Source organism: Herpailurus yagouaroundi, unplaced genomic scaffold, assembly GCF_014898765.1.
Source record: "Herpailurus yagouaroundi ecotype Mexico unplaced genomic scaffold, PumYag 198, whole genome shotgun sequence".
NCBI lineage: Eukaryota > Metazoa > Chordata > Mammalia > Carnivora > Felidae > Herpailurus > Herpailurus yagouaroundi.
The window spans coordinates 15126836-15142865 of record NW_024412429.1 but is presented as its reverse complement, the minus strand read 5'-3'; the positions used below and the strand labels follow the sequence as shown (position 1 = coordinate 15142865).

At 40.3% G+C, this 16030-nt stretch overlaps 1 protein-coding gene across 17 annotated transcripts in view; it reads right to left on the bottom strand.

Moving 5' to 3' along the window:
- The window catches only part of SYNE1 (spectrin repeat containing nuclear envelope protein 1), a 480816-nt gene that overhangs the window by 238792 nt on the left and 225994 nt on the right, over positions 1-16030 (bottom strand). For all 17 annotated transcript variants that reach the window (XR_005782621.1, XM_040448857.1, XM_040448858.1 and 14 more), the window contains 7 exons: positions 15333-15445; positions 12483-12688; positions 11399-11554; positions 7981-8272; positions 6803-6975; positions 4154-4463; positions 2788-2952 (listed from right to left, as the gene is read on the bottom strand). Coding sequence is in view for 16 of the 17 variants with exons in the window: in XM_040448857.1 (XP_040304791.1) it covers positions 2788-2952; positions 4154-4463; positions 6803-6975; positions 7981-8272; positions 11399-11554; positions 12483-12688; positions 15333-15445 (1415 nt within the window). In the remaining variant the exon portion in view is untranslated. The remainder of the gene's footprint in view (positions 1-2787; positions 2953-4153; positions 4464-6802; positions 6976-7980; positions 8273-11398; positions 11555-12482; positions 12689-15332; positions 15446-16030) is intronic.

The following is a 16030-nucleotide window of genomic DNA, read 5'->3' as shown; positions in this document are numbered from 1 at the left end:
AAAAGTGTCTAGTTATATTGTAGTCCAAAGGGCAATCACATGAATCCTTACACAGTTAGCATTTAATATACATGCCCACCCTTTTCTTGCCAGGAGGTTTCTAAAAGTCTTCCTGGCTTATCAGTGCATGTACTAAGTAGTGACTTGGGGAAAAAATACTATAGCTTTGAAAAAAGAGCTATGTCTAATTATCAGATTTAAATACTTAATAATTTGCCTTTATGGGTGATTTCAAATTTGGAGTTCAAACGGTACCAGTAGTCAAAAATCAGTTTTTCCCAAAACATTCTCTAAGGCATTATCTCAGTTTTCCTAGGCAAGAAAATGGGACATTTCAATATTTGCAACCCTAATTCCACCCATCCGGATTTTGAACAAGAATGTCATCACTTTAAAGTGTTTTGAAATGACTTGTATATGTATTTCCTTGTCTTGGGTTTAACTATTTAAAAATATCATATGTACATATACCCCTTATACACACATATTTGGCTTTGAGGTTGTCCCTTCTTGGCGGTTACTCTTGGGGGTGGGAGGAGATGATGCTGAAGGTCAGAGGAGGTGCTCATTTCCTCCAAGGTCCTTCCCCGCCCACCCACACACCAGCCTCCAGTCTGGACTGACCTGGACTTCAGAGTGTCACCCTCTGCCAGGTTTCACTTTCTCCTTCCCAAATTCCAATTTCTTCCTGCCAGCTCCTTCTCCTACATTTCCCATATGTTTGGAAGAGCATAAAGTCTAGACCATCACTCTAGACTTTTCCCCCACTTTCATTCTCTAGCCAATTAAAGGCCTCGTTGACCAAATCTGTTGAATTTTCTTATTGAGTGTATGCCATGTGCATGGTCTATGTGCATGATCTAATTAAGTCCTCAAAACCACTAGGTGATCGAGGTACTATTGTTATTAATTTACCATTAAGACGTTGAAGCTCGAGGACAGACATCAAGTGATTTGCCCAACACAGCTAGAAAATCAATAGTGGCAGAATGCAGCCTTGGCATCTGATTCCAGAGCCTAAGCTAGAAGTGGAGTGAACTCACATTACATCTGGTGTACTATTTTATAACCATCAGTTTATGCATCATTGTTCCCTACTACACTGCAGGTTTCTTGAGGGAATGTACAACCTTGGTTGAATAAATGGATGAATAAATTAAAATATTAGTGAGAAATGTATCAAAGAAGCACTTTAAAGAATCACACAGATTATAAGAATTTCAAAAGGTGCTTTGTGTGATTATCTCCTTTTAAACCTACATGGTCACTGTAAGATTTAAATCATACTTTCTAAGCACTTAAAAATAAATTCTCAGGGCGCCTGGGTGGCTCAGTTTGTTAAGCGTCCGACTTCGGCTCAGGTCATGATCTCTCAGTTTGTGAGTTTGAACCCCACATCAGGCTCTGTGCTGACAGCTCGGAGCCTGGAGCCTGCTTCAGATTCTGTGTCTCCCCCTCTTGCTGCTCCTCCCCTGCTTGTGCTCTATCTCTCTCTCTTTCTCAAAAATAAAAAATACACATTAAAAATAAATGAATAAATAAATAAATAAATTGTCAAAATGTAGTTATTATTGTTGTCATCAACTATTATTTTTAGGACTTTTATATTCTTATGTTCAGGGATCAGAACACAATGTGAATCTTAAATTCCTACAATAATTACACTATTTATTCCCAACATTTCTTCATCCACAAGTAAACCATTTAGGGTTTCATCATTGCTTAATTTAAAAAAAAATTTAATGTTCATTTATATTTGAGAGACAGAGAGAGACACAGCACGAGTGGGGGAGGGGCAGAGAGAGACAGACATAGAATCCGAAGCAGCCTCCAGGTTCTGAGCTGTCAGCACAGAGCCTGACGTGGGGCTCGAACCCATGAACCATGAGATCATGACCTGAGTTGAAGATGGTTGCCCAACTGACTGAGCCACCCAGCTGCCCCTATCATTGCTTAATTTTTAGATTAAAATCTATTTTTTCCATGGGGGGGGGGCAATTACTGCAATTAAATATTCAAATAACTAGAAATACACTTGTCCAGCTCCCTTGTAAGGGAATAAACTAGGTGAGACTTTTAATGTTCTTTAAAGCACTGCCTTCCAGGGGCGCCTGGGTGGCGCAGTCGGTTGAGCGTCCAACTTCAGCCAGGTCACGATCTCGCGGTCCAGGAGTTCGAGCCCCGCGTCAGGCTCTGGGCTGATGGCTCAGAGCCTGGAGCCTGTTTCCGATTCTGCGTCTCCCTCTCTCTCTGCCCCTCCCCCGTTCATGCTCTGTCTCTCTCTGTCCCAAAAATAAACGTTGAAAAAAAAAATTTTTTTTAAAAATAAAAATAAAAAAAAAATAAAGCACTGCCTTCCATTATGTTGTTGTACCGTTGGCTAGAAAAGCAGATGAAAACATCTAGGATGACATTTCCAAGTTATTATTCAAATTCATTTAACTAAGTTATGTTATAAGCTTTTTTATCACTGTGCTAGAAAATAGTATCTGGTTCCATCAGCCCTCCAAGCTGGCTTATATTTCATAGTCTCCCATGAGCAAATTTGCATATGGAAGTATACACAGACAATGTTCCATTTCTGCTCACAAGTGTAAAGTGTCTTGAATTCCTTTTATCCTTTTTGCTTCTGTTTATAATTTGTGAGGTGCAAGGTAATAAACATCAACAAATAGAAAATAGGACACATTTTAACTAACAATCTCACCCATAGAACCTTCATCATAGGGATGGCATACTCAAGAATCAATGAAACAATGAAGTTATAATATCTGTGCGCTTTCTGACCTTAATTTTAGACAATTTCTTCTGGGTAGCTGATGAATCTCCCGACATATCTGACCACCGGTGAAGTTCTTCCTTCGCTGAATGGAGCCAATCCGTGAATTCCTGGACTGCATCTAAATACATGAGATGGTCTTTCACAATCTCTTCCACTTTCCTCATTTTCTCCTAGTGCACAAAGAAAAGGATACTTTAACACTGGGCGTTTTTTGAGAATATGAAGTCAGACAAAAGAACAGGTGTCTTAACGATTTCATTCCTATTATTGAACTTTCTGTTTAATATCTTAGAATGAAGACATCAAATCTTAATTCGACTGAAAGACTTTAAGGAAGCAACCATTTCCTTTAAATTTACTTTAGGTTAGAACAAAAATCTATGCGGAATGAACGTTAACTAACATCCCTCGCTACTAACCCATTTAATAATTATTATAACTATTATTTAGGCAACAATACAGTATATTATTGGTGTGTTATTAGAGTCTTATTACAGTGTAATTACTGTGGACAGTATTCTGCTCAGCACTTTAAATGTATCTGCTCATTTAGTCCTCTCAACATTCCTGTCATACAGATACTCTTATCACTATATTGTAGGAAAGAGCACTTAACAAAGGTCACAGAGGTTAAGTAACATGCCCAAAGTCACACATCCAAAAGAGGGTCAAATGCAGAGTTCAAATTTAGGTCTTTTTGACCTCAGAGTCATAGAGCTTAACCATTATCAACCATTAGCAAAATAAAAATTAAGATAAACTAACACACATGTTAAAAATTGTAGTGTTAATAATACAAAGAGAATTCCCCAAAGGAAAACGAAGAAAGGAAAAAAAAAATCTTTCCCTAATTTTCTTTAACATTGTCACAAACACACAAAAGAAATTCATGGGGGAAAGTAAAGAATCAGAGAGAACTGAAAACAATCCTGATTTTACATAAAGGAGCCTATATCTGGAGAATAAGAATAGGAAAAGGCAGTTTATACTACAATGAGAAATGCACAACATACGTTGTACACGACTGAAATCTAGGAGGCAAACAGACTCGCATTTAATACAACAGATACAAATGGCCAACAACAGAAGAAGAACTGCAAATACTGACATTTGAGGCTCAATCTTAAAGAAAACAAATGGACTGACTAATATCCCAAGTGGAGAACGGTGAAAAACAAAGAATAAAAATAATGCCAAGACTGCAGAAAGAGAAGGATTCACGGGGATCCATAGGCGAGTAATGATCTTTATGTAATAACTGTTCACTAAATATACAAATAGTTTTAGGGCAGCCAGATCCCCTATAATTCAACCTGGAGTATATTCTTTACCTGAACCCTTGGAGTTTTTTCTCCAATGTAAAATACTAACCTTGGAAACAGTGATTATATCATTAAACTGTGTTTTCAGTTCCTCTTGAGCTGTTTCCTTGAAAGATTCATCCTCAGTCTTCTGGTAGAGCTCCCTGGATTTCGAGGCGAGACGGTGCAGGGTTCCGGCATGATCTTCTGCCTCGGACACGATGGACTGGAAGTGGTCCAGGAGGGAAAACTTCTCCTTCAGACCTGGCTGTGGTTGTAGGGGATGCTCCACTTTTTGATCTACGAATTCCATCCACTGCTCCAACTGGTTTTTCCACTCTAGATAGTCGTTCCATTTGCTAATCACAGACTCCAAAGTGCTAGAATTAATGTCACACATCACAAAAATAAGTTATCTTGACATGCCTACTGAACTCTTAGTAGGAGGGCATTGCATCCATGTAAGCTGTTTTACTGAAGGCTATTCTGTGATGAAAACACTGCTTCTCTGACCCACAATAGTTTCCTCAAATGAAAAGAGATCTATGTTGAATTTGAAGTAAGATGTTACAGTCATATAGGCATCTAGATTTGCCTTCCGAATGCAAATGGACCTAAGTAAGCAAAGTTATGTATTTTGTTGTTAAAACATCAGTACTGGGGCACCAATTAAATTTTATTTAATATATACCAATTCTTAATTTTCTTGGACCCAGTTTACCTTATTAAAAATCAGTTGATAACTATTTCTTGACTAGAATTCAAAATTTAAGGTATTCTTTCTAAGTACATAATATTATTAGATTGATTTTCATTCAAAAATGGACAGTGCTTAGTGCTCCTGAGTTGAATGTGTAAAGGACAAAAGGGCTTAATATATTTATAAGAAACATAGTCATATAAGTCATATAAGTAATAGTCAAGTAAATAGCTCTCCAGACTGTCAAATAAAAGGCTCTCCAGACTGGCATTTTTTAAAAACAGATTTAAAAAATCTGTTAATGCCATTATTGAGCTTTACAAACTACTCTAAACTCATCTTAGTGACCATTCCAAGCATCCCTTGCATATAAGCCTATGATCCTGGAGTTCTATGGTAGAGTTCTGTGGAGTTCTGTATCCTGGAGTTCTGTGGTAAATGTACTTCCAGCATCCCCTCAAATTGCTCCTTTTGCACCAATAGAAACCTCAACATAGGTACTTTGAAGTGCTATCCTTTCCTTAAAGAATTTTCTAGAAAGTCCAAATCAATCTCATCTCTCCAGAAGCACCCCCAGGCCCTGCCTTATACTACAAGCCCACAGTGTCTTAGTAACACAACCTGAGTTGGAGCGTTTTAGAATGCATCCCACCCTATCCTCTGAGCACTTAAAGAGCAAAAACTACTTTGTTTCCTTTCGTTATTTTAGCTCGATAATTGGAGCACTGCTACTGCTTAATATGTGGTTGTCAAATTTAATTTCTTACTCAAAAAAAGCAGAATCAAGGATTTGAATCTGCTTCTTGTATTTAACATTTTATTCCAACACCCAAAAAACATTCACCCACATTCATATTCCCTTTTATGGAGCCAGCCTATTGCCAAGCACTGGGAGGTTTGGTTCACGCTCCAGCAGTCCTCATTCTAGAATAATAGAACCAGAGGATCTGATTTCTTTCTTTGTGGACCATTATAAGTTATTCCTGAGATTCAAAGTCCTGCTGGCCTTGGGAGTCACCACCTATGCTCTGTATTTAAAGAAAACAAAACAAAACAAACAAAGTCTCTAAAATGTAGTTATAACCATGGTTCACCGTTTGCATTGGTGTGGATAACTGCAGTGTTGTGCTGTGTTATGTTTTGTTTTGTGATGAGCTTTAATCTTTTATTCATCTGTTTCCTTCGCTATTCATTTATTTATTATTAAGCACACACTTCCCCCGCGACCTAAAAGTATATACAGCTTTCGGAATATGCCTGCTGGAATGTAATTTAGTAGAATTCTGACTGAAGGTCATTGGTCCCACCAGCCAGCCAGATGATCTGCAGATACGTGGAAAAGAAAGGAAGGTGGCACTCTCCACTCATAAATTTAACTGCAACAACACCAGGCGTAACAATCAGTATCTTCTCTGCTTGCTCCTCGTCCATTGCTGTCTTCTCTACGGAATCCCAGGTGGGAGGATCCTTGGGTGTGGGAGAACGTCCCAGGCACCGCAGGACATAAGCTCTCCTGGCCTTAGTCACTAAATGCCAGGGATGCGCCCATCACTGGGACAATCTAAAAGCCTACACACATTTCCACAGCCCCATTGTGAGTGACATTACTTCTGATTAAGAAAAAGATAAACACTTAAGCTGAACAGTTGCTAACAAATTAATTCCCTGTATGTTCCTCTAAAAAGGGAAACATTATTAAAGTTATTAAAGACCATACACCCTTGCTTTGATGAATTGAAAGGAGGGATCTTACTGAGCCCACGTTGTGTGCAAGATTCCATGAGAGATATTATGGGAGATGTAAATATTACACACACACACACGCACAGAACAAGCAAACAAACAGAGTTGTCTTTGTCATTACAGAAACTATAATCTAGGCAAAGAGAAGTATGCATATAACTAGCTAAAATAATATGCTTGGTAACTCTACCACAGGATACTCTCAGCATTGTTCCATCATTTACTAAGCCACGAGGTTTTATTTAGGAAAATAAACACTAAAAATAGGCTCTGTACCTCTGAGCACGGACGGAGGAGCTCATGATATCAGCCCACACATCTTTAAGGTTCTGTAGCTGAGTCTGGATCACCTTTTGACCTTGTTTGTTGCTACTTCTCAAGGCCTGTTCCCCTTTGCCAATGGCCATATTCAACTTAACTTCTCCTTCCCCTTTCAACAGGATAATGTCCTATGAAGGAACAGTGAATTCCTGTCAGTAGGAATATTAGAACCTTCTCATATTTTGAAAAACAGTTATGTTTCCCATGAGAAACCTTACTCACTTTAAAATGAAAACACAACAAGAAACCCTGGACCCTAGTGCAAAATGATGCTTTATTTAATTTTTTTTCATGTTTATTTATTTTTGAGACAGAGACAGAGCAAGAGTTGGGGGAGGGGGCAGAGAGAGAGAGGGAGACACAAAATTGGAAGCAGGCTCCAGACTCTGAGCTGTCAGCACAGAGCCCGACACGGGGCTCAAACTCACGAACCGCAAGATCATGACCTGAGCCAAAGTCGGACGCTCAACCCACTGAGCCACCCAGGCGCCCCAGATATTTAATTATTTAAACATCAGATATCAGGAGTCTTGGAGTCAAGGATTAACTCCAATTTAAATTCTTGGAAAACTCTGGACCACTAACCTAGAAGTGTACATTTACTGAATGTTAGTTTCAAAGTAAAAAATTATTTTAAAAATAAAGACACACTTGTCAGAAACCTAACAGCCCCCTCCCATCACTGCCTGGCTAACTCCCATCTTTCAAGGTCCCCTTCATTTGACTGCAGGCTGGGTTGGTGGACACACTTGTTTGCTTTGGTCATGGCCCCTGTCTCCATGGGCTACTGCAGGTAACTATTTACAGGTTAGTCTCTCCCACTAGACTGTGAACTGGAAAGGAAGCACGAATCTTTGTCTCCATTTCCCCAATGACTTGCATAGTGCTTGGAGTAGAGTCAGCATCTCATAACATCTGCTGAATACTTACTAAATGAAATCAAAAATTATTTTGAAGCTATTGAAGGGGCAGCGTGACCCCTCCATATCCCTTTCTCCAATTTCTCTGTTTTGCCCACATGATCTTCACTGAGAGGCTCACGGAACAATTAGGACAATTAACTCAGATATTTGTGAATCTAAGCAAATTGGTCTTTAGAAGTTGTCCGTGTCTGGCAGCTGTTCTCCGCTTACCTGTATTTGTAACAGCCGCTTTTCCAAGGTGTCTTTGCTTCCAACGGTGCTCTCCGCACAGGCCAGTCTCTCTTGAATGTCCTTCACCCAGGACCACATACTCTGCACAGCTTCCTCCAGGGCTTCGTGCTCCTGCAGGGCCAGCTGGCAGTTCCGGAGTTTCTCTTTGGTCGTTCTGAGTAAGTTCTGGTAGTTGGTGAGGAGCTGGGAGCACAGGCGTCCTTCTTTTCCAGCCCCGTGACCCTCTTCGCTGAGAAGCTGCCCTCTCTGGGAAAGCTTATCCAGAGACTCTCTAAAAAAAACAGAAAAAAAAAAAAAAAAAGTTGAATTCTGACATTCGGGAGTGCAACAGATAGTCAATCCTGGAGAAGTAGCCAGACAAGAGCTCACGGCTAACATGCCTTTAAAAGGAAGATGCTGGGGACCTTCACAGGGCTGGCTACCTGCATCCCTATGATTTTTCTGAATGCACTCAATATACATCCGGGGATTTCAATCCATCTATGCTGTGTATAGATCCCGCCCTATATTTTAAGGAATCCACATCAGAAAATGGCCCAGGACCGCCTTTCCAGCCTCATCTCTAACATTTCTCTGTTCTGACTTCATGCTCTACTCCCGAGTTGTCCCCAGACCCTCTGCTTTTTGGTGCATACACGAGGATTCCTGTTTGTGAAAACCCTTCTACTCTCCTCTGCTTCCTTCCTAGTCGGCCTTTCAAATGCCAGCGCAGGCATCACCTCCACAGGCAGCATCGCACTGACCCCAGGGAGGGAGGAGAGTACAGGGCTCCTCGTCCGTATCCATTCTGTCTCTGTCCCTTTCTATGACCTCATGCACCCTCTCTGCCTCAGTCCTCAGGCTTTCACCCTGCAGAAGCCAGGGTTATTGCGTTGATCCCATATCCCCAGGACCCAGTGCAAAAGATAATGTGCAAAAAACCAGTTTCTTTCAAAGGGTCATTATATGAGTGCTGATGGGTTTCCTTGTTGTATCCTGGGTACTTGGCTCATCTCAGTTTGGATTTATGTTAATTATGTCAAGGGAAAGTGTAGTCTTAGTGGGAGGGTTGGCTTTACCTTGTTCTACAGAGTTCTGAATTCTGATCAGTATGTCTATCAAAAATTTTCCAGGATACCAAAAGGGAGAGTGCAGATGTGTGAACACAAACTCTTGTGAGTACTGAGAAAAGAATACAAACTTTATCTCCTACAAGGTCTGTCATTTTTTTTTCTGAGCATCCTGTGGCCCTCTGTGATATATGATTTGTACAACATTATATCTACTCTAAATTACATTTCTTATAATCTGGTAAGACAAGAAGTTGGCTTAAGCAACAAAGTGAGTTAAATAATTCAAGACGACGGATATCACTTGTTGCTAAAAGAATTCCTTAATGGATGATAGAAGTTCAATAAATCTCAAATCTGGGGCACTTTGAAAAAAAAAAAGGCATCCCCTCCAGATAGTTGAGTGTGATATTATGAAGAAAACAATCCAGAGGACGGGGAGGGTCAAGTGGCCAGCAAGGGAGAAGTCAGGTGACCCAGCTGGAGAACCTGGGGGGGGGGGGGGGGGAGGGGGGAGGCAGACTATATTAGGATTGTCCGGAGAAGTAGCCAGTTACAAAGAGCCTGGGGGCAAACACACTTAAGGATTCTTAGCCTCTGGTCCTGGAACACCAGAGAATACCAGCTCAAGAAGAATATGTAAAGTCATTTTAACAGTTTGGAAGAAAGAGAGAAGTAGGTGTGACCATGTTACATTGTATCTACAGAGGGATCAAGATTTAAAAAGCAAATAAAGTGCAGTGTAATTTTCAGAAAGCCATATAGTTAGAATGATACTGTTCTTCTATTAAATCAGCAAATATTTTCTTTTTTTTTTTCTGGTACTATACCAGCCATTGGGACTATAACAATGATAACGACCTAAAGGTCCTTGACCTTGAGAAACTCACTACTGGGGGTTGGCGCGTATAGATTCAATGAAGAATTTACTCCGTGGTAAGGGCTCCAGAGACCACAGGGCTCACAGGGACCAAAGCATTCCAGGAAAATTTTATAATAGTCATCAAACTAGCACACCAATAGCAGCTGTCACTATGGGTTATGTCTGTGTATTTGTTTGCATGTTTGTTTTTTAGGCAAGTTTGACCAAAAAGAAGACTCAGCAGAAAGAAGGAATGAATATGATTGGAATTAGACATTTTTTACTGAATTGATCACTGTTGCTGATTTGTCTGATTAAGCAGGCTGGATGTTAGCCTCTGCTGCTTCACAGATGAGTACATCTGCTCATTAAGAGGATAGTTAAGAGGTTTGAGTCAACCATTTGCAACTATGTGGATAGAACTATCCACGTATTATGCTAAGCGAAATTAGTCAGAGAAAGACAAATATCATATGACTTCACTCGTATGAGGGTTTTAAGGGACAAAACAGATGAACATAAGGGAAGGGAAGTGATAGAAAAACAGGGAGGGGGACAAAACATAAAAGACTCTTAAATATGGAGAACAAACAGAGGGTTGCTGGAGGGGTTGTGGGAGGGGGGGATGGGCTAAATGGGAAAGGGGCGTTAAGGAATCTACTCCTGAAATCACTGTTGCACTATATGCTAACTAATTTGGATGTAAATTAAAAACATAAATTAAATTTTAAAAAAGGAAGAAAAAAAGAACCTTGGGGTCAACCTGCACTCCAAGTACCAACAAAGCAACTTAACATGCCAGGGTGGATGGTGAATTCAGTGAGCAAAGCCCTGAAGCTGGTGAAGTCAAAAGCACAGGCCAGAGAACTTTGCCTGGGAAAGGAGCCAGAAATGTTTGCTCAGCCAAGAGACGACGGAGAGACAAATACCGCAATGGAGAAGAGGAACCTCCAGGACAGTCGGACTTAATGGCCATAGCTTTTGCATTACTAAGAATGTTACGAGGATGGGTACGGATTGGAAATAAAACTGGCTGCTCAAGTATGTGAAGAATGTATGGAAACTGGGGTCTAAAGCATTGTTTTTATAAATGAAAAGTACCCTTTATTATGACCTGCTATCCTTATCATAACCTCTAAAAACAAAGTATGGTACTACTAGCAGCAAAATGCTGAAAGGCAAAATCAAGAAATACAGGAAGTGAGTGGCCTGTCCAATTTATTGAGCAAAGGGAGGTGGACCTGGGATGCAGATACCCCCTCACCTCTATCCCTGTGCTCTCTCCGGAATACCACTTTGCCATAGAGAACACCACACAATCATCTGTATCCTAGACATTTAGGGATAGAAACAGATACAACCACCATCACCAACCAACCAATCGACCAAGCAACCAACCAATGAACAACCAAAGCAAAGAGCCAACCAACCAGAGAAGTAACAGCTTGTTAGTATAGCAAGGACCTATTCCATTTCTGCACCATACCTCACAGCCAATAGTTCTCCCAGAAACATTTCAACTTTATGGACTTCATTCTTCTTCTCAGGAATGTGCTGTTTACTCTCTCCAAAGTTTTCCGTACTTAACCTTTCATCCATTTCGTGGATCCATAAGTTCAGTTTTCTGTGCTGATCCTCAAAGCTACAGAAAAGAAAATACTTTGTAGGAATCCTTCTGTACTCATTATAATAAATAAATTCAAATAGCTGAGGTCACAATGTTGATGGCAATTAAAATCTCATGAATTTTCAAGTATGGAAGAAAACTCAACAACACACCCATCCAAATTATCATTTATTTCAGTAACAAAATGACAAATAGTGGACACATGTCTTGAGATCTAAGCAGAGTCACCCCATCTTGTCAAATTGATTTCCTGGTAATCAGTTGGTAATTATTAGCAAGATTACATTCCTATGTCAATATGCACTTAATTTTGTGTCTTACTACTGGGGACTCCAATGGATTGAGTAGGGCAGTGGAAGCCCTGGGACAAGAAGGGAAAGTTATCTCTGTGTATCTTATGATGATTTAAATATGATCCAAGAGCACAAGGGCTCTAAGTTTTGAAAAGAATGTAGGTTCACTAAGAAACCTGGCAAGAGTGAGGCAATTTACTCTGTGACTAGAAAGGCGTTTTGATGATACTGACATTCTTTTCCCCCTAGGTTTTTTTTCTTCTAATTTTATATTCACCTCTGTTGACATTGCTTCCCGATTGGAATCTTGATTCATAGGAATCTGACAGGTGTTGTGGTTTTGTTTTTTTTTTTTTTTTTTTTTTTTTTGCCGTCACTCCAACCCAACAGAGGTGGACACAAAGAAAAGACTTGGATAATCTAAAACCTGGTTGCCAAAGCTAATATTTTGCGTTAACCAAATAGACAAAAATTACATGCATTTATGCATAATTCCTTAATTTTTCTGTATAGAAAATAAAGCCAAACAAAACGATCAGAGTCCAAGCAATTAATTACTGTTCTAGTGTGAACCTGTATTTAAGGTTTCTCAAAGTCTTTGGAAACATATTCTGTGTGTGATGAAATATACACTTATCAAAACAACCTACCTCCCAAGTTCTAAAGCACAGTCTTGAAGAGCCTGCTTGTCTTTAAGACATTGTTTCAGAAATGATTGAAATTCTTCATTAGCCTTTGTAATTTGCTCCTGAATGCTACTGACAATTTGTTTAGACAAATGTGCATACAAAATTTGTCCTTCTTGAGTCACAGCATCAAGCTTGCTCTGCCCATCACTGATTGAGTCCAAAATGTTCTGTTTCAAGAAATAAAGGTAATACAATATATTTTGCTATTATTCAGAGACCCCGGAGCATGGGAGCAATGACTGCAATTCTTAGTTCAGATAGCAGAGCAAGAGAAGAAAAACAGAGCCCAGAACCCAGAGTCAGAAAGTCTTTAATAAGGCTGGAGTGAGATCTTTATCAGGGAAATATAAATCAAAACCACACTGAGATATCACCTCATGCCAGTCAGAGTGGCTAAAATGAACAAATCAGGAGACTATAGATGCTGGAGAGGATGTGGAGAAACGGGAACCCTCCTGCATTGTTGGTGGGAATGCAAACTGGTGCAGCCACTCTGGAAAACAGTGTGGAGGTTCCTCAAAAAATTAAAAATAGATCTACCCTATGACCCAGCAACAGCACTGCTAGGAATTTACCCAAGGGATACAGGAGTGCTGATGCATAGGGGCACTTATACCCCAATGTTTATAGCAGCACTGTCAACAATAGCCAAACTATGGAAAGAGCCTAAATGTCCATCAACTGATGAATGGATAAAGGAATTGTGGTTTATACACACAATGGAATACTACTTGGCAATGAGAAAGAATGAAATATGGCCTTTTGTAGCAACGTGGATGGAACTGGAAAGTGTTATGCTAAGTGAAATAAATCACACAGAGAAAGACAGATACCATACGTTTCCACTCTTATGGGAACCCTGAGAAACTTAACAGAAGACCATGGGGGAGGGGAAGGGGAAAAAAAAAAAGTGAGAGGGAGGGAGCCAAACCATAGGAGACTCTTAAAAACTGAGAATAAACTGAGGGTTGATGGGGGGGCAGAGAGGGGAAAGTGGGTGGTGGGCATTGAGGAAGGCACCTGTTGGGATGAGCACTGGGTGTTGTATGGAAACCAATTTGACAAGAAATTTCACATTAAAAAAAAAAAAAAAGGCCAGAGTGAGAACGTACAACTAGATAGAATCAAGGCTCATAATCAAGGATGGTGCCAGCCAGTCACTGGAACCACTGAGGACTAAACTGTGGACAATGCCATGCTGTAAAGGAGGCCGTTCTCATCAAGGTCTCGCTCTCAGCCTCTCCGCGTTCTCATTGTCCCGGCCCAGCCCAGGCTGTACTTCTTCACGTGTTATAGTGTGATGTCCTCTAACTGGTAGGCTGCCTGCACCCCTCTCCGTCTTCTGATCTGCACACAAAGTCCTCCCTGCGGGTCCCCTCTCTTCTTGGTATGCACCTCTGCTTGAGAGATCATATGCATGAGCGTGGCTTCAGCAGAGCAGAAGAAGACAGCAGAAATGCTGAGCCAGCCCTGCTTCTCCCCCGTGCTCCTGGGTGGCATTTGCGATGGCCACTCAGACGTTTCTTCGTGGTGTTCCACTGCATCTCAAGCTTAAAGGAGACAATTCCACATTTAAATTTACCACGCCTCCTGGAAAGCCAACTTCCTTTACTATAATGATCTTCCTACTCTGACTTCTCATAAATTATCTACGTAACTGTCCTCACCAATGAGGCCACAAAATTCTCATGTTCCTCATTAATTTAAAAAATATTGTTTTTAATTTAAAAAAATGTATGTCTATACATTTTTGAGAGAGAGAGAGAGAGAGAGAGAGAGAGAGAGAGAGAGAAAGAGCAGAGCATGAGCGCTAGAATGGCATAGAGTGGGAGACACAGAATCCGAAACAGGCTCCAGGCTCCAAGCTGTCAGCACAGAGCCCGACGCGGAGCTCGAACCCACAAACCATGAAATCATGACCTAAGCCGAAGTCAGATGCTTCACTGACAGAGCCACTCAGGTGTCCCCCTCACCAAAAAATATATTTTTAAATGATACTTAACTGATACTTGCTTAACTGATACTTGCTTTGCTCATATCAGCCATTTAAAAAACTTGTCGAAAACTCAATTTGAGTCAGTCACTTCTGAACTCGACCACACAATAGCTTTCTCCTTCCTGAATTCATATATTTTTCGTAGTCAGTAAAACCTGTAAAACCTATAATACCTATTGCTTTGAGTTTGTCCTAGATCAAAATTTAGACTGTAGGTTACTGAAAAACACAAGCCATGTCTTCATTTTAAAACTCCTCCAATAGGGGTGCCTGAGTGGCTCAGTCAGTTAAGTGTCTGACTCTTGCTTTCAGCTCAGGTCATGATCTCACAGTTGGTGAGTTTGAGCCCCATGCCGGGTTTCATGCTGACAGTGCAGAGCCTGCTTGGGATGCTCTCTCTCTCTCTCTCTCTCTCTCTGCCCCTCACCTGCTCATGCTCATGTGTGCGTGCTCTCTCTCTCTCGCTCTCTCTCAAAAATAAACTTAAAAATAAATAAATAAAACTCCTCCACATAGTGATATGGTGTAGATAAAAGTACTTATATTTTTACTGCTATAAAAATTAAAACTAGGTTTAGTTTTGAATGAATTCCAAAGAATAGTCAATAGGCTAAAAGAGAGAAAAATGGGATCAAAAATTCTGTAGCTCTGATTTATTTTCTCAACTTTTCATATTGTCTATCTCTTTATGACTCAAGAAATCTAATTCTGTTAAAGAAGAAGAAAAGTTCAGAAGATCTGGGGAAAGAGATGATTTAGGTCTGACCTGAAGGCACGTGAGTACAGTTTAGAGAAGAAGAAAAAGGCTTTCATACCTGGAGATCATGGAGCTTTGCCTCTAGAACCTTGCTGTCGCCAGTTCTATCTGATGATTTTTTCGCCGCTGCCTTTATTCCAGAAAACCACTCTTGGAATTCCTGCATAGACTCTTTTGAAAGTAATGAAAATGAGAAATACATCCAAAACACTGAATGAGCTTCGTGGATTACCATAATGAATTAACGGTGGCCTTCAGCTCATTGCATCTTGCTTTACAGAATATTCCAGAAAGAAAATAATAATCATGTAGAATATACTATAGCATGTTCCATAACTATGACTGTTCATGGCAGAATCGAGAAATTGCCTCAGAGAAAAGACAGAAAAGAAATTTGTATTCCTAAGATATCCGATTTCCCATTCTTTCTTTCTTTTGGTAAATGAAGATAAATAATTGTCTGAATATGTAAGAGAGCAAAGGGACAAAGGCTCTAGGGGTGTTGAAGCCATTTTTATGGCAAAGGAAGGAACCATGTCCTCTCTCCACCCAGCTGACTTAGAGCCATTTCACATCTTCATCAATGCAAAGACACAGCTGGGTGGGAAGCTGAGTCAGGGACCTCTGACCGGCAATTTCCCGAATTACATGGCTACCACTGTTTCATGGCCCAATATCCAAGTTTCCTGTGTTACTTCATCATAGCAGTGGAAGTAATTTTCCACCCAAATGAGCTATATGTAGAAAATCCAGATG